The 18,353-nt window shown below is 42.4% G+C and overlaps 1 protein-coding gene across 1 annotated transcript in view; it reads right to left on the bottom strand.

Annotated features, from left to right (window-relative positions):
- Positions 1–1,616: 1,616 nt before the first annotated feature.
- Positions 1,617–18,353, bottom strand: part of si:dkey-34d22.1 (discoidin, CUB and LCCL domain-containing protein 1) — a 41,694-nt gene continuing 24,957 nt past the window's right edge. Inside the window, exons 4-15 of the mRNA XM_062992154.1 lie at positions 14,478–14,529; positions 12,675–12,747; positions 12,432–12,565; positions 12,219–12,256; positions 11,376–11,558; positions 11,152–11,264; positions 10,365–10,536; positions 8,636–8,725; positions 6,177–6,270; positions 6,026–6,066; positions 5,809–5,922; positions 1,617–2,315 (exon numbers count right to left, since the gene is read on the bottom strand). Coding sequence (XP_062848224.1) covers positions 1,960–2,315; positions 5,809–5,922; positions 6,026–6,066; positions 6,177–6,270; positions 8,636–8,725; positions 10,365–10,536; positions 11,152–11,264; positions 11,376–11,558; positions 12,219–12,256; positions 12,432–12,565; positions 12,675–12,747; positions 14,478–14,529 — 1,460 coding nt within the window. The 3' untranslated portion in view covers positions 1,617–1,959. The remainder of the gene's footprint in view (positions 2,316–5,808; positions 5,923–6,025; positions 6,067–6,176; positions 6,271–8,635; positions 8,726–10,364; positions 10,537–11,151; positions 11,265–11,375; positions 11,559–12,218; positions 12,257–12,431; positions 12,566–12,674; positions 12,748–14,477; positions 14,530–18,353) is intronic.

Genomic DNA, 18,353 nt, shown 5'->3' with positions numbered 1-18,353 from the left:
AAAGTGTGGCTCTCCATACATAGAGTCCACCTCTAGCAGGTAGAAAGAAGTGGCCAATAACTACATGTGTGCCTTATCTAAGGATTTGAAATGAATACATTGGTAAAAAAGGGGGGAATGCAATTTAATTTAAAATAAAAAAGTACATTTACTGTAGTATTACAATGTTTAATATAATTTTACACTTAAGTACACAATGCTAGTTTCAAAGACAATTAAGGGTGTACATTAGGTGCTTAAAACATGTAGGTACTGGACTAGTAATCAGAGGGTCGCTGGTTTAAGCCCCACCACTGCCAGGTTGCCACTGTTGGGCCCTTAACCCTCAATTGACTAGACAGTATACTGTCCCAGTACTGCAAGTCGCTTTGGATAAAGCGTCTGCTAAATGCCGAAAATGTAAATGTAAAAACGCGGTACTGCATGACGACTGGAGTTCAACAGAGGTGACACTTTTCCCATTGAACATAAACCTATAGTACAATACTGTACACATTTAAATCTGGAACTATCCGTACTGTACTTAATTGCTACTGTCTGTTTCCAATTGCTCGAGGTTACTTGAAGGACGACTGCATTAAGGATAAAGCTGTGATAGCATTGTCTGCTAGACTCTTAAGAGCAAATACACCAATCAGCCATAACATTAAAACCACCTCCTTGTTTCTACACTTACTGTTCATTTTATCAGCTCCACTTACCATATAGAAGCACTTTGTAGTTCTACAATTACTGACTGTAGTCCATCTGTTTCTCTGCATGCTTTGTTAGCCCCCTTTCATGCTGTTCTTCAATGGTCAGGACCCACCTTCAATCCCAGGACCACAACAGAGCAGGTATTATTTGGGTGGTGGATCATTCACAGCACTGCAGTAACAATAACATGGTGGTGGTGTGTAAGTGTGTGTTGTGCTGGTATGAGTGGATAAGACACAGCAGCGCTGGTGGAGTTTTTAAACACCTCACTTGGAATAGTCCACCAACCAAAAATATCCAGCCAACAGCGCCCCATGGGCAGCGTCCTGTGACCACTGATGACTGACTTTACATCTACAAGGTGGACCAACTAGGTAGGAGTGTCTAATAGAGTGGACAGTGAGTGGACACGGTATTTAAAAACTCCAGCAGCGCTGCTGTGTCTGATCCACTCATACCAGCACAACACACACTAACACACCACCACCATGTCAGTGTCACTGCAGTGCTTAGAATCATCCACCACCTAAATAATACCTGCTCTGTGGTGGTCCTGTGGGGGTCCTGACCATTGAAGAACAGGGTGAAAGCAGGATAAAAAGGTATGTAGAGAAACAGATGGACTACAGTCAGTAATTGTAGAACTACAAAGTGCTTCTATATGGTAAGTGGGGCTGATAAAATGAACACAGTGTAGAAACAAGGAGGTGGTTTTAATGTTATGGCTGATCAGTGTATGTAACAGTAACTGTAAACATTAGTGGTAGCAACAACAGGACAATTTTCGTTTTTTTTTTTCAATGACACCAATTAAAATCTGCACTTTTTCTCGCTCCACCCACACACCCACTTGGGTACGCTTGGTCCTTGGTCAAAAAAGGGTAACCAAATTTAGCATGGGTACTTTAGCACAGAGCAGGTTACCTAGCAGTGGAAACAATCACTGAATGTGGGTTTATGGATTTCATAATGTATCATACCATAGGGTACCCTGCAGTGGAAATGAGCTCTTACTGGTTTCTAATGCATCTCTCCAAAGCACTTACAGTCATGAACCAAACAAAAAGAAGCAATTAAAATGACTTGGAACTCCACAAGCTGGTGCTTTGTGTAGCTCTATTGCATACAATTTTACAATAAAACATATTAAATTGTCCATTCCCAAAAAATATTACCATAAATATAGAATACTGTACTGTATATATAATTGTAAGGTGTACTTTTAATTAGCCAGTAAGATTCACAGCAAACTTAAAGACCGGCTCATAGAGGCTCGTGGTAGGTGTGCTGCCGCAGGGAGTCTCCAGGCTTTCTGGGAGTCCTTGTACCATTGACGAGAGGAGTGCAGTATCCATTAGCGAGTCCTCTGTGATCTGGGCAGTCATATTGTAAAGTATGTTGAGTGTCCTGCTGCGTGATGGTGGAGGGATCTGGACCAAAATCACTAAATGGTGTGGCATATTCTGGCTCAGGCAGTACTGGCTCGGCGTACTCGGGGAGCTGAATCGGTGTGTCGTAGTGATTGACTGAGAACGGAAGGGTGTATCCATCATTCAGCTGTGGCCGGAAGGTAAGGCCCACTATCTGCCCACTCGTCGGCACTTCAGGCTCAGCATAGTCTAGAAAAACATGCAATGCGCATAATATTAATACAATTCGTTTGCAATGCAGTGTAGTACTTGTGGGTTACATATTACTACATATTATTTATGCGGTCACATCATTGTGCTGTAGTATGTTTAGGGAATACCCTAAAACTGTTTTTAACAGTTCCAAAATATCAATCATATTGCCATGCAGCAAAATTATTACTGGTTATATTTAAAAGCTCAGTGGTGTTTAGGGCGGCACGGTGGCTAAGTGGGTAGCACTGTCGCCTCACAGCAAGAAGGTCCTGGGTTTGATCCCCAGGTGGGGCGGTCTGGGTTCTTTCTGTGTGGAGTTTGCATGTTCTCCCCGTGTCTAAGTGGGTTTCCTCCGGGTGCTTCGGTTTTCTCCCACAGTCCAAAGACATGCAAGTGAGAGATGAATTGGAGACACTAAATTGTCCATGACTGTGTTTGATATAACCTTGTGAAATGATGAACCTTGTGTAATAATGAGTAACTACCGTTCCTGTCATGAATGTAACCAAAAGTGTAAAACATGACATTAAAATCCTAATAAACAAACATCAGTGACTTTTAAGGTGGCACTGACATATGACTTTACCAACTCAACAAATCCTGCCCTGTTATTGCTGCCCTGGTCAATTGTGCTATGAAATGTATGTAAAGTGAAAGTTCTTATTAGCAACTACAGCTCGGCTGCAATGGCACCTGTAAATCATCTGCCTTGAGGTGTAACCCACTTTAAATCTTCAAAGTGCTAAAGTTATAGCCTACGCACTGTTTGTCAGGAGTTTGGGATCCCATAGGGTTTGGGATCTACTCCTGAGCAGATGCAAACATGTGCTGGAGCCTATCCCAGCTTTTCAATGGGCCCCAGGCACACAGTAACACCCTGGACACACATACATACACACACATACACACAATTCAGTGTCTCCAATTAACTTCACTGCATATTTTTGGACTGTGAGAGGAAACCGGAGCTCCAGGAGGAAACCCACACTGACACGGGGAGAACATGAAAACTCCACACAGAAAGGACCAGAACCGCCCCGCCTGGGGATCGAACCCAGGACCTTCTTGCTGTGAGGCGACAGAGCTACCCACTGAGCCACCGTGTCACCCTCAAATATGTGCTATAGGTCTTAAATAAATCTTTATTTTTAATAAATAAAATGATTAAAAAGATACATTTTGTGTATTTTTGTGTTGTCTTCCAGAAATAGGGTTTGTAAATGTTTTTTTAGCATCTGAGAAGGATTTGCACACAATGCCGGATATTGTCTCTGTAAAGGCCTCCACCTCTGTACAGGCGCCTCGAGCTGATAACCAGGGTCCTTAAACAGCGTCCAGTCTTTTCCCACCCAGCAGACTGGTGGCAAATTCTGTCTGCTGCAGGCACTGTCAATTGTGCCTTCTGGGGGTGTCAAGCTGACTGGTAGCAGAGCTGAGATTCGATGAGGTTGGGGTGGGGTCCCTTAGTTCCAGTAATGCTACACTGATGTTTTAGTTAACTGTATGATTTTACATTTGAAAAATGTGAATTATTTTGGCCACATTTGGTCTGAGAGATATTCACTGGCTTAATCAAAGAACTGATTGTCTAGCAAGGATCTATAAATAATCTAACCAACATTGGAATTTTTTTTTTACTCCCAGTTGGTTCCAGTGGATTTTGCATCAGGCACAACACAGAAACTCTAGAGGCAGTCACACATGGCACACTGCTAACACCTACAAGCTCTAATCTGATGACATGGGTGTTGAAACAAAAAAATACATTCAATGTACGTAGATTAGTCATTTATAAAGCAAGCTGACCTTGTAATAAACGAATGCTAAATTAAACTTGGTGTCTCACTCTGACAGCACACATCAATATTATTTATTATCAGCAAGAGTTCCCCAAACTACACAACATACTCAAATCAGCCCAAATCCCCATGTGTGTGTGTGTTTTTTCTGTCTCCTGCTCACTACTGGAATCCCAATAGGGCAAAGCTGCTTTAATTAAAGCGAGTGTAAAAGGGAGCGCGATTGTTTCGGATGATGACCTTCTGTCCTATTTGTGACCGAAGGCTTCGCCAAAGTGTCTGTTGGCCGGAGGATACGAGGGGGTGGAGTGGGCAGATGTGCAGCTCTATCATAAGCGCTTTTTATTTGTGCCTCCATTACAGAGACCCTTTAAGAGGCTCATCTGAATTAAGAAAGGCACATTTATTCTGCTGATAAATGACTGTCAGAGAAGAAAATAGAGACAAAAAGCAACAGATAGAAATAGTGAAAGGAAAAACATGACCTTTTCATCCGGCTGTTCAGCTGAATCATGGACCATGACTAAGAAGTCATTATTTCATTTTTTTCCCTTTCACTGTCAACTTGCTGCAGCCACAAACTACTGGTCAGAGTGTTAAATAAGTACTATTTTTGTAAGTAAGTAATTTTATAGTTATTTACGACAATATACACCAATCACTGTCCATTTGTAGTTCTACAATTACTGACTGTAGTCCATCTGTTTCTCTACATACATTTTTAGCCTGCTTTCAACCTGTTCTTCAATGGTCAGGACCCCCACAGGACCACCACAGAGCAGGTATTATTTGGATGGTGGATGATTCTCAGCACTGCAGTGACACTGACATGGTGGTGGTGTGTTAGTGTGTGTTGTGCTGGTATGAGTGGATCAAACACAGCAGCGTTGATGGGGTTTTAAACACCTCACTGTCACTGCTGGACTGAGAATAGTCCACCAACCAAAACTATCCAGCCAACAGCGCCCCGTGGGCAGCGTCATGTGACCACTGATGAAGGTCTAGAAGATGACTAACTCAAACAGCAGCAATAGATGAGCGATCGTCTCTCAGACTTTACATCTACAACGTGGACCAACTAGGTAGGCGTGTCTAATAGAGTGGACAGTGAGTGGACACGATATTTAAAACTTCCAGCATCGTTGCTGTGTCTAAACCACTCATACCAGCACAACACACACTAACACACCACCACCATGTCAGTGTCACTGCAGTGCTGAGAATGATCCACCACCTAAATAATACCTGCTCTGTGGGTGTCCTGTGGTGGTCCTGACCTTTGAAGAACAGGATGAAAGCAGGCTAAAACAGTATGTAGAGAAACAGATGGACTACAGTCAGTAATTGTAGAACTATAAAGTGCTTCTATATGGTAAGTGGAGCTGATAAAATGGACAGCGAGTGTAGAAACCAGGAGGTGGTTTTAATGTTATGGCTGATTGGTGTATTTTGCTTAATTGAAAGATTAGAGCCTATTAGTATATTACCTTGCACATTTGTGGTAAACGTTTTATGTTTGCACACATTTTTACACATTCAGGGCCTGGGTGTGGTGTAAGCAACAATGGAAATAGTGCATCTCCAATCTCTGCTTATTACTATTTGCAAAATATGAAAACGCTTTAAGAAATGCTGTGTGTTTTAAGGCAGGAAGTAATACTTACCAAGTAGAAAGTAGTGTGACTCACCATTGAGAGGGGGGCTTGGTAGGCTGTCATGGATGTTCCTTGCCCGTGGGTAGGTTTGATTGCTGAGCTCTGAGTCTGTAAACGGTAGCTTCTTACCATGAAATCCCTGGCAGTCTGGAGCACAACAGACAGAACCACTCAGCTAAAAAGCATAAGCAGGTTAAACCACCATGACATTTTAGGACCTCAAACAGTGAACTCTGTACTGTAGGCCTACCTGCATCAACACAGCACTTGTTCTGACGCATAGCTGTTTTCCTGAAACCAGACAGTACAAGACGAGCTTTGTGATCAATATAAAGAACAATATCAACTGTTGTTAATAACCAATTATATTGTAACTAATGATAATAGAAAAAGTACTGTACCTTCTTCTCCACAACAGCACTGCTAATACACACCACACACATAGAGCTGCACCCAGTATCACACCCACCACCAGTACTAGAGGCTGGGTGGAACCTGCACAATCAAAAAAGCCTAATTTATTGTCATTCACAGCTTTGCATGTCAAGTTCATAACAAAGCAATGGATAGGGCATAATGAGAAGAGCAGAAATCGGACAGGAATGGTCTAAAACAGCGGTCCCCGCTGTTATGCACCACGGAACGGTTTCATATAACATATAATTTCACGGACCGGCGGTGGTGGGGGGATTTAAAATAGAATAACTATAGAATGGAAAATCAGTGTGAATCCTGAGCTTTTTTCGCTGCAAAGAGATGCTGCTCCCACCTAGTGGTGATTGGGAACAACAACACCTGAAGTGTATTGGAATTTTAATTGCTCTTGTAGCGATCTCTAATTATTTATTCTTTCTGTGCGGCCCGGTAATAAATGACCCACAGACCGGTACCGGTCTGCGGCCGGGTGATTGGGGATCACTGGTCTAAAATGAGCTCCAGGGTCTCCTGGTAAACCTTATAATGATTATTGTCATTAAAAGCGGCCAGTTTTAGGGAGAATAAATCATTATATAGTGGTTAGATAGGTGGTAAAACCCACTAGCACACTAGAGAACTCGTCAGTTAGAATCTCAGCTCTGCTACCAGCAGGCTGGGCGCCCATACGGACAATGATTGGCTCATCCATTGGGGTGGATGCCAGAGGAGATTCCTCATAACTGATGCAATTACGACCTCTGCTGGCTGATCAACGCCACCTGGACAGAGGCAGGGGATGATGTGGATCAGTGTGTGACTCTCCATATGTGAGACTGAGCCCCATATAAACTCAACTTGTGAAGGTGAAAAAAAGCAGTCGGCTACTGCACACACATCGGAGGGGGGGGGGGGTGTTAGTCACGGCTCTCCTCGGTCAGGAGTGGAGGTAAGCAGCAAAATAATAATAATAATGTTGTTGGATAAGGTGGGTCTGGATCACAAGGCACAATGCAGTAGGGGTTTTTGGTCTGTTGGTCCTGGATTCTGTAAAGTTGCTTTGAGACAATGTCCATTGTAAAAAGCGCTATATAAATAAATTTGACTTGACTTGAAATGCAGCAACAAACCCCGAACAAGACACCAATCCAACGAGGGTTCTTGCAACTACAGTTGTTAAAGCTAAATCTTGCATATGAAACTACTCATAAGCATTTGTAATACGTTTGAATGTATTAAAATTATATTATATTACATTTCATTGCCAAAATATAATTGTGACCTATGAGGTAAGAGCAGACAAATGAATGTAGACGTTTAATGAATCACTGCAAGATGAACTTGCCAGTACTTGTCCAATATTTAAAAAGTTGCTTTTATGGTTTAGTCATGTATCTCAAAGCGTATTGTTCACTACTAACTACCATGAATCATTCTGTAACTACAGTTACAAGCAAACATAAATGATTTGTAGTTACAAGAGTAAGGAACATAAACCTAGACCTGCTGGTGAATGCTGGGAGATTTAAGAAGCATTGTATATACCGATCAGCCATAACAATAAGATCACCTCCTTGTTTCTACACACATTGTCCATTTTATCAGCTCCACTTACCATATGGAAGCACTTTGTAGTTCTACAATTACTGACTGTAGTCCATCTGTTTCTCTTCATGCTTTGTTAGCCTCCTTTCATGCTGTTTTTTAATGGTCAGGACCCCCCACAGAGCAGGTATTATTTGGGTGGTGGATCATTCTCAGCACTGCAGTGACACTGACATGATGGCGGTGTGTTAGTGTGTGTTGTGCTGGTATGAGTGGATAAGACACAGCAGTGCTGCTGGAGTTTTTAAACACCTCACTGTCACTGCTGGACTGAGAATAGTCCACCAACCAAAAATATATCCAGCCAACAGTGCCCCGTGGGCAGCGTCCTGTGACCACTGATGAAGGTCTAGAAGATGAGCAACTCAAACAGCAGCAATAGATGAGCGATCGTCTCTGACTTTACATCTACAAGGTGGACCAACTAGGCAGGAGTGTCTAATAGAGTGGACAGTGAGTGGACACGGTATTTAAAAACTCCAGCAGTGCTGCTGTGTTTGATCCACTCATACCAGCACAACACACACTAACACACCACCACCATGTCAGTGTCACTGCAGTGCTGATAATGATCCATCACCTAAATAATACCTGCTCTGTAGTGGTCCTGTGGGGGTCCTAACTATTGAAGAACAGCATGAAAGGGGGCTAACAAAGCATGCAGAGAAACAGATGGACTACAGTCAGTAATTGTAGAACTACAAAGTGCTTCTATATGGTAAGTGGAGCTGATAAAATGGACAGTGAGTGAAGAAACAAGGAGGTGGTTTTAATGTTATGGCTGATCAGTGTATATTTTCTGTCAATGGTATTTTCATTTAGTTTAGTTCAGTTTAGTTACTTTGGCTTGAGCTTATGACCACAGTCGTCTTGTTGGCAGATGGATTTTGCATTGCTGTTTCTGTGGGAACTGGCTTCAAAGCTGTGGATCCTGAGGAGAAGATTGACAGAACGAATAAAGTAAACAAAGCCGTCTTTGTGGAACGTTACATAATTACGAGCCACAAATATCAGGCTCTGAAATGTTTAGGCCTTCTTAGTTTTGTCTATAGGTTTAGTCATAAATACAAACACCATTTCAGAGTTAAGAAATTTTGTAAAATGCAATGCAAACAGAAATCTGTGATTTGTTAATGTTCTCGAGCCTTTATTTTACTAAATAAGTAAAAAAAAAAAGATGTCCAGTGTTTTTACTGAGCAGCTACCACTGACCAGCTTGTAAATATAAACAAATTTAAAATTTGATGCCTTCAATACACTCACTAAGATCAATGACATTTACATTTTCAGCATTTAGCAGACGTCTTTATCTAAAGTGACTTATAATTCAGACTGTAAACACTGCAAGCAATTGAGGGTTAAGGGCCTTGTGGGGCTTGAACCAGTGACCTTCCAGTTACTAGTCCTGTACTTTAACCACTGAGCAACCACTACCCTAAGCTACACACATCACACAGAGGTCACTCTATTTTAATAGCATTTGTGTTTGAAATCAGATTTCCAATAACCTCATACTGAGATGTCCAAATAATTTTGGCCTTACAGTGTATAAAAACAGCCACTCTTCTGAGAAGACTTTTCACAAGACTTTGAAGTATGTCTGTAGGAATTTGTGCCCATGCAGTCAAAAGAGCATCTGTATGGCAGGGCACTGATATTGGTCAAGAAAGCCTCAGTTGGTGTTCCAGTTCATTTCAAAGCTGTTCAGTACGTCTGAGGTCAGCACTCTGTACAGGCCACTGGAGTGTCTTTAAGCCAAACACTTTGTAGTTCTACAATTATTGACTGTAGTCCATCTATTTCTCTACCACCACAGAGTAGGTATTATTTAGGTGGTGGATCATTCTCAGCACTGCAGTGACACTGACATGGTGGTGGTGTGTTGTGCTGGTATAAGTGAATCAGACACAGCAGCGCTGCTGGAGTTTTTAAATACCGTGTCCACTCACTGTCCACTCTATTAGACACTCCTACCTAGTTGGTCCACCTTGTAGATGTAAAGTCAGAGACGATCGCTCATCTATTGCTGCTGTTTGAGTTGGTCATCTTCTAGACCTTCATCAGTGGTCACAAGACGCTGCCCGCGGGGGGACGTTGGCTGGATATATTTTTGGTTGGTGGACTATTCTCAGTCCAGCAGGGACAGTGAGGTGTTTAAAAACTCCATCAGCACTGCTGTGTCTTATCCGCTCATTCCAGCACAACACACACTAACTCACCACCACCATGTCAGTGTCACTGCGGTGCTGAGAATCATCCACCACCCAAATAATACCTGCTCTATAGTGGTCCTGGGAGATTGAAGAACAGCATGAGAGGGAGCTATCAAAGCATCCAGAGAAACAGATGGACTACAGTCAGTAATTGTAGAACTACAAAGTGCTTCTATATGATAAGTGGAGCTGATAAAATGGACAGTAAGTGTAGAAACAAGGAGGTGGTTTTAATGTAATGGCTGATCGGTGTATGTGTGAAAGCCTTATCATCCATTGCATGATTTCCATTAAATTGCACTAGCTTAAATTGGACAGTATGCACAAAAAGCAAAGTAATGTTTAAATAAGTCTCACCGTCAGCATTAGATCGAGGTCGAAGCACAGCTGATGGACAACCAAGCACCTGTACCTGAACAGAGACTCTGCCATGCCAGCGCTGGGGCCACAGCTGGAGGTAACGGGTTGTTATAGAAGGAAACAAGCTGTTGAAAGCCACTATGTGGCCATCAGTACTGGCCTCAAATACCTGCATAGGAAAAAGAATCCAATATTAATTCTAATTTACTCACATTTTTTTTTACACTGAATCATGGCCACTTACCACCACTACCTAACTACCTACCACCTAACCTAACCTCTTAATGGTCTCTCTAAGACAATAATGTTTAAAAAAATTGTTTAAAAAACGTTTCTTAGGACTATTAATATTTGTTTACTAGCGCACACAGTATTTTCTAATGAACCGTCTTAGACAGTTTAACATGTCAACCAAGGAGTAGATATGGCCCAAACAAGATTATTTACATATAGCTTTTTTTAGACTCACAGTAAGCTCAACCAATTGGTTGAACAGACCATTAAAGGGTTAAATGCCCAAATGTAACATACTTCTCTATTGTATTTTATTTACCAATCTGGGACAAACATGCAAACAGACACCCTCAAAAAAAACAAAGAAAATGCATAGAACAAAAATGCCATCTCCTCCACCAAGCAAGACCTCTAGTCGGTCACCAGTGGCTGGGGTTGGAATTCAGTCTACACATAACAACAAAGTGAATGCCTTGCCATTATTGCCAAGCTAAATGTAAACTGGTATTGTTATTTGGTTCATTCAATCCAATTAAAATGCTCTGTGTACCTTTTTCTCTTTGCTAAACGTGTCCTTGTAAACTTTCCAGGTTTTACGGTCTTTGCTGAACTTCAGAGTAAACGTTTCAATGTAGAAGTTGGGATGTCCGGCTGTTTTTATCCCTAGAAATACAAGAATAAATTTAGGCTATTGATCCAGCATAATTAAAAAAGAAAGAAATGACTCACTAACAGCTACTCAAACTCAGAAAACAGTTTTTAGTGCTTCCTTACCTGTGATGATGTTCCGGTTCCAAAGCTCAATCTCCAGCCAAGGCTGCTGGTCATTGATGTTGGCACTCCACTGTATGAGCTGGCCTCTAGAGGTTCCCTCTTCTAATGTCCAGCCCAACTCGTTCATACCCTCCAACATGGAAGATGCATTGTAGGTCATCACTGCTAGTGAACTCTCACAGGCTGGTGCATCAAAAAAATGAAGGGTTTTTCTTTTTTTCTATTCTCTGACATTACAGGTGAAACAGTAAGTATACACCAACCAGGCATAACATTATGACCACTGACAGGTGAAGCGAATAACACTGATTATCTCTTCATCACGGCACCTGTTAGTGGGTGGGATAAATTAGGCAGTGAGTGAATGTTTTATCCTCAAAGTTGATGTGTTAGAAGCAGAAAAAATGGGCAAGTGTAAGGATTTGAGCGAGTTTGACAAGGGCCAAATTGTGATGGCTAGACGACTGGATCAGAACATCTCCAAAACTGCAGCTCTAGTGGGGTGTTCCCGGTCTGCAGAGGTCAGTATCTATCAAAAGTGGTCCAAGAAAGGAACTGAAGGCTGGCCTGTGTGATCAGATCCAACAGAAGAGCTACTAGCTCAAATTGTCAGAATACACAGTGCATCATAGTTGCAGGGCTGTTTTAGCAGCAAAAGGGGGACCAACACAATATTAGGTAAGTGGTCATAATGTTATGCCTAATCAGTGTAATTAGTGCATAAGAACAGTGTTAATGTCATGTTAATGTTAGACTGTCAAAATAACTCAACAACATTATATAACCTTTCATTATCAAAGAGTTCTGAATTTTAGAAAGCTTGTGGAAATGATAATCAGATACCTTTGTTGAAGATTAGCCTCTTATCTGATAATGAACCTCTGTGGTATAAGAGAAGATATTTCAGCGTGAGAGAGGCATTTGCATTTGTCCATTAAGCTGAATTAAATCCAAAGGACATGGGTGAACATTTGCATGCTAATTTTATTAGGATTGGAGATTTGAACAGGTCTCTTGCAAGAAACACGTTCTGTGTGTATATCTGAGCACACTTACATTTTAGACAGAACTCCATTGGCAAAGCTTGACTCATACAGGGTGATGCCCCTGTGCTGGGTCACATTGATCATGCCTCCCTCCTGGTCTGATATAACTCCTGCATGGACTGCAGCTTTGCACAGTACAGAAGTCTACAAAAAGGCATATTATTCAATACCATAAACTGCAACAATCAGTAGACATGTACTCAGATCACTAAGACATTTTTAAGTAATAAATCCTATATAATAATCAACTTACATCTCGGTAGCCCCGCTCATGGCGACCCCAGATTTCCCCTGCAACATCCTTGCAGCCCGCAGGACAGAACACACTGGAAAACAGGTGGGTTATATGATACACATCACCATTAATTCTTAAAAATATGTAACAGTGTGGCTTGTGCCTCACTGTAGAGGCACCAGGTGAAATCCTGTACCTGCAAGAATAAAAGATTAGCCAAACTTGCAGGGTGCTTAATCAAGGTAGAACAATACCGTGACTAAAGAGAACCAAAAGGGTAATGATGAAAGCAAGAGGTGGTCAAAATACTGGAAACTATTAAAAGTATCAAAGGAAAATGCACAAAAAACATCTGCAGCCCGTAACAGAGATGGTGGACATAAAACAAAATCCAAATGAGAAGTGTGTGGGCCAGGTACTCTGTCCACCAATGTGAGACAACCAGATAATTGAAAAAAACCCAAAAACAAACAGGAGCGGCTATAAAAAGAGTGGGCCACCCACTCCACTGACATACAGCCTGCATTCAGCAAGAATCTATGTGTGGGACTCGCTCATAAAAAGGACCATAAAGCCGCCTGTCCACACCAGTTCAGTCATGTTGGCCCAAAAGTCACTGTAATACCAGAGAAGCCAGCTACTCTGTTTGGAGGAAACCTTGATTATACAGTATAGACTTACCTCCACCAGAAGCGAATTAATGCTCAATGATGTACAATGACTGTTGAATCAAGGAACTGACACAATGAGTTATCTATGCCTTCATGCCCTCCATATAAATGGCATGGCGGTTTGGCATGATGCTGAATAATCCACAACCCTCTGCTGAGCTACACCGATCAGCCATAACATTAACATTGTTTCTACACACATTGTCCATTTTATCAGCTCCACTTACCATATAGAAGCACTTTGTAGTTCTACAATTACTGACTGCAGTCCATCTTTTTCTCTGCATGCTTTGTTAGCCCCCTTTCATGCTGTTCTTCAATGGTCAGGACTCTCCAAGCACCTCTACATTATTTGGGTGGTGGATCATTCTCAGCACTGCAGTGGAACTGACATGGTGATGTTGTGTTAGTGTGTGTTGTGCTGGTATGAGTGGATCAGACACAGCAGAGGTGATGAAGTTTTTAAACACCTCACTGTCCCTGCTGGACTGAGAATAGTCCACCAACCAAAAATATCCAGCCAACAGCATCCCGTAGGCAGTGTCCTGTGACCACTGATGACGGTCTAGAAGATGACCAACTCAAACAGCAGCAATAGATGAGCGATCGTCTCTGACTTTACATCTACAAGGTGGACCAACTAGGTAGGAGTGTCTAATAGAGTGGACAGTGAGTGGACACGGTATTTAAAAACTCCAGCAGCGCTGCTGTGTCTGATCCACTCATACCAGCACAACTCACGCTAACACACCACCACCATGTCAGTGTCACTGCAGTGCTGAGAATGATCCACCACCTAAATAATACCTGCACTGTGGTGGTCCTGTGGGGCTCCTGACCATTGAAGAACAGAGTGAAAGCAGGAAAAAAAGTAGAGAAATTGATGGACTACAGTCAGTAATTGTAGAACTACAAAGTGCTCCTATATGGTAAGTGGAGCTGATAAAATTGACAGTGTAGAAACAAGGAGGTGGTTTTAATGTTATGGCTGATCAGTGTATATGCCAGGTGGGCTCATTGACAAATGAAAATAACTTGTGTCGCCCTTAATAAAACTCACCCTTTTTTATTAGTTCATTCTACATTGACAAATCTCACCATTTTCCCATAATGCCTTTTAAGGTTTTGCTGGAAAAGAAAACCCTCTTACCTGATCTGCTGGGAGGTGAAGTGGCTTCCTCGGTGTAAACATGAGATGAGGTCTAGGAAAGGAAAACAACGGCTATATCAATCACAAGTAAGCTCAAACATATACAAAATCTTTCACATGCGATCTTATTTATACACAAACTGCACGCCACCCACACTTCCCAGTCTGTACGAATGATTGGTGTGCTGGGGTGAACTGTGCATAGTCCATAACACATTAAAACTGGTGCTTGAGTTTAAACAAACAAAAACAGGAAACCAGATGCTCACATCATGGATCACACTGAGGCGCTCTAAACATTCCTCTGTGTATAAACCTCTCACTGAATGTGCACGGTCGCTACAAGGTCATGCAGTGAAACACTGTTTTCTTGTTGAGCAACTCTGGGTGTTTGCTGAACGACTCCACCCTGACGGGGATAGATTAGTTTTTAAAGGTACTATGTAGTATTGGTATATTTAAACGTTTTTAAAACCATTAAATAATGTATGTATAATCCAGTCACAAAATTAAACAATGCCACAGATGATGATGCAAAAAGGATCACATTTGCAGATGTTTTAGTTAAAACAGGACACAGCTGGTTCCCCGGTTCCCTGGTTCGAATCTCAGCTCTGTTACCGGTCAGCTGGTCGCTATCTAGCAGGCACGATTGGCAATCGAGTCTGCAGGGCAGAAAAAGCCTGCACTAATAAAGTGGGTGGGGTCTTCAAAACGTAGTGCAAGGACTTTGGTTAGCAGCCCGAGGAGCCTGTGCAAAAGTGGAAAAGCCTTATGTGTGAATCCTCTGAAGCACAGACAAAAAAAGAAGGGGTCAAGGGACCGCGTATGTGTTCAAGGGGGTGTGGAGCAGGTGAATATACCCTCCTCGAACGCAATCTGGAAACCCTAGCAGCGGAAGACTAACTGGCTATGCTAAATCAGAAGAAAATGCATAAATAAATAGAAGAATACATTGTATCGAATCTCAGCTCTGCCTGCCGGCTAGGCTGAGCAGCCACATGAACAACGATTGGCCTGTTGTTCAGATTTGGGTGGGATTAAGCCGGATAGGTCTCTCTCTCATGACTGGTGCAATTACGACTGCTGGCTGATTGATGGTGCCTGCACAGAGATGAGAAAAGAGTGCTCTCAGGGTGTGTCTCTCCGTACACAGTGCTGAGATGCACTGCACTCAACAAAGTGTAGGTGATAAGATGCATACGGCATGCTGCCCACGTGTCGGAGTGGGCGTGGATTAGCTTCGTTCTCCTCAATTAGAGCAGGGATCGGCATTGGTGGAGAGGAAGCATGTCGCAATCGGGCAATTGGTCGCGCTAAAAGGGAGAAAAAGGGGAGAAAATGCATAAATAAAATATATACGTATATAAAAAAAAGTGGGGTGGCAGGTGGCGCAGTGGTAGAATGCGCTAATCCACCAGCACTGCTATCATCCAGCTAGGTGCTTACACAAATACACGACAGACTTTGTGTCTATTTTTTTTACATTTTGTTAATGCATTTTCTCCCCTTTTTCTCCCGACTCCAATTACCCAATTGCATTACCCTTCCTCTCTACTGACGCCAATCCCCAACCTGATTTAGGAAAGCAAGACTGACACACACCCCCTCCGACACGTGTAGTAGCCGACAGCATCTTTTTACCTGCGCGAGGCGAGTTCATGCAGATCAGTGTTGCGTATGGAGAGCCACACCTTGATTAGGCGGCATCAATCAGCCAGAAGAGGACGTTATTGGCTCAGTTATGAGGAGTCCCTATCCGGCTCTTACCCTGTATAAACAACAGCCAGTGGTTGTTCATGTAAGCGCCCAACCCAGCCGGATGGCAGAGCTGAGTTTCAAACCGACGAGTTCGAAATGTCAGATCTAGGCTGTGTGTCTATAAGGGGCAGGACAATGGCTGATCAGAGTTAGGGTCCTCATAACTGCAGCAACTGTGGCCTCTGCTGGCTAATCGATGGCACCTGCAGACGGGGTATAAGGAAGATCGATGCATGATTCCATGTGTGCGAAACAAATCCCCATATGAACCAAATTTGTGTAGGTGAAAAGATGCATTTGGTACTGCACATGTGTCGGAAGGGACATGTGACGGTTGCGAATAACTACACTATTTGTCACATCAATCGGTTTTCGAGAAATCCAACTGAGGAACAGACTCAGGGGTACATGGCTATTGCCCAGCCCTCTAGTGTTTGCCAGTCTGAAAGGTCTCTGTCTATCTATTCAAGTTCATAGAGGCCTGCTGATCTGCTTGCCAAGCAAACACTGCTCAGCTCAGTGAAGCAACACAGCCGCATTCCAATGCTTCCACCTCACTAGCGCACACACAAAGAAGCTCAGGTCCTATGCTTCACATATCATTTTGCATGCAAACTGTGTTTACATTTGAGGCTATTTAACAACCGCACAGCGTGATGAGATACTGTTCTTAATGGAATCAGTTCCCAAGCCATGGTGAATGTAAATGTACACCGATCAGCCATGACATTAAAACCACCTCCTTGTTTCTACACTTACTGTTCATTTTATCAGCTCCACTTACCATATGGAAGCACTTTGAAGTTCTACAATAACTGACTGTAGTCCATCTGTTTCTCTGCATGCTTTGTTAGCCCACTTTCATGCTGTTCTTCAATGGTCAGGACCCCCACAGGACCACCACAGAGAGAAGGTATTATATGGGTGGTGGGTCATTCTCAGCACTTCAGTGACACTGACATGGTGGTGGTGTGTTAGTGTGTGTTGTGCTGGTATGAGTGGATAAGACACAGCAGCGCTGATGGAGTTTTTAAACACCTCACTGTCACTGCTGGACTGAGAATAGTCCACCAACCAAAAATATACAGCCAACAGCGCCCCGTGGGCAGTGTCCTGTGACCACTGATGAAGGTCTAGAAGATGACCAACTCAAACAGCAGCAATAGATGAGCGATTGTCTCTGACTTTACATCTACAAGGTGGACCAACTAGGTAGGAGTGTCTAATAGAGTGGACAGTGAGTGGACACGGTATTTAAAAACTCCATCAGAGCTGCTGTGTCTGATCCACTCATACTAGCACAACACACACTAACACACCACCACCATTTCAGTGTCACCGCAGTGCTGAGAATCATCCACCACCTAAATAATACCTGCTCTGTGGTGGTCCTGGGAGAGTCCTGACCATTGAAGAACAGCATGAAAGGGGGCTAACAAAGCATGCAGAGAAACAGATGGACTACAGTCAGGAATTGTATAACTACAAAGTTCTATATGGTAAGTGGAGCTGATAAAATGGACAGTGTGCAGAAACAAGGAGGTGGTTTTAATGTTATGGCTGATCGTGTATATACTTAGCACAAGTAATACTTTTTGCTACTTTAGGTTTTCTAATCAAACATAGCATATATGGTTATTTAAAGATAAATGACTAATATTTCAACCTTTCTGCAAACTTCCTATCTTACTGAGAAGTAAACAAGCGTGCAAAATGTTTCAGAGAACAAGACTAGGCAAGTCGGGTTTTGTCAGACTATAGTACAGTCAGTCACAACACAATAACAACCACAGCAAAAATACCATGTAAATTATGAAACTACAAATACAAAAATAGATATTTTTGTATGTTATTAGGATTTTAACGTCATGTTTTTGCATGACAGGGCAGGTAATTATTATTACACAAGATTCATCAGTTCAAGTTTTCATGTCAACCACAGTCATGGACAATTTTGTGTCTTCAATTCACCTCACTTGTATGTCTTTGGACTGTGGGAGGAAACCAGAGCTCCTGGAGGAAACCCACGCAGACATGAGGAGAACATGCAAACTTCACACATACATTTACATTTACATTTACATTTTTGGCATTTAGCAGACGCTTTTATCCAAA

This window comes from Trichomycterus rosablanca, chromosome 3 (genome assembly GCF_030014385.1).
Source record: "Trichomycterus rosablanca isolate fTriRos1 chromosome 3, fTriRos1.hap1, whole genome shotgun sequence".
Classification (NCBI taxonomy): domain Eukaryota; kingdom Metazoa; phylum Chordata; class Actinopteri; order Siluriformes; family Trichomycteridae; genus Trichomycterus; species Trichomycterus rosablanca.
This window is presented reverse-complemented; position numbering and strand designations above follow the sequence as displayed.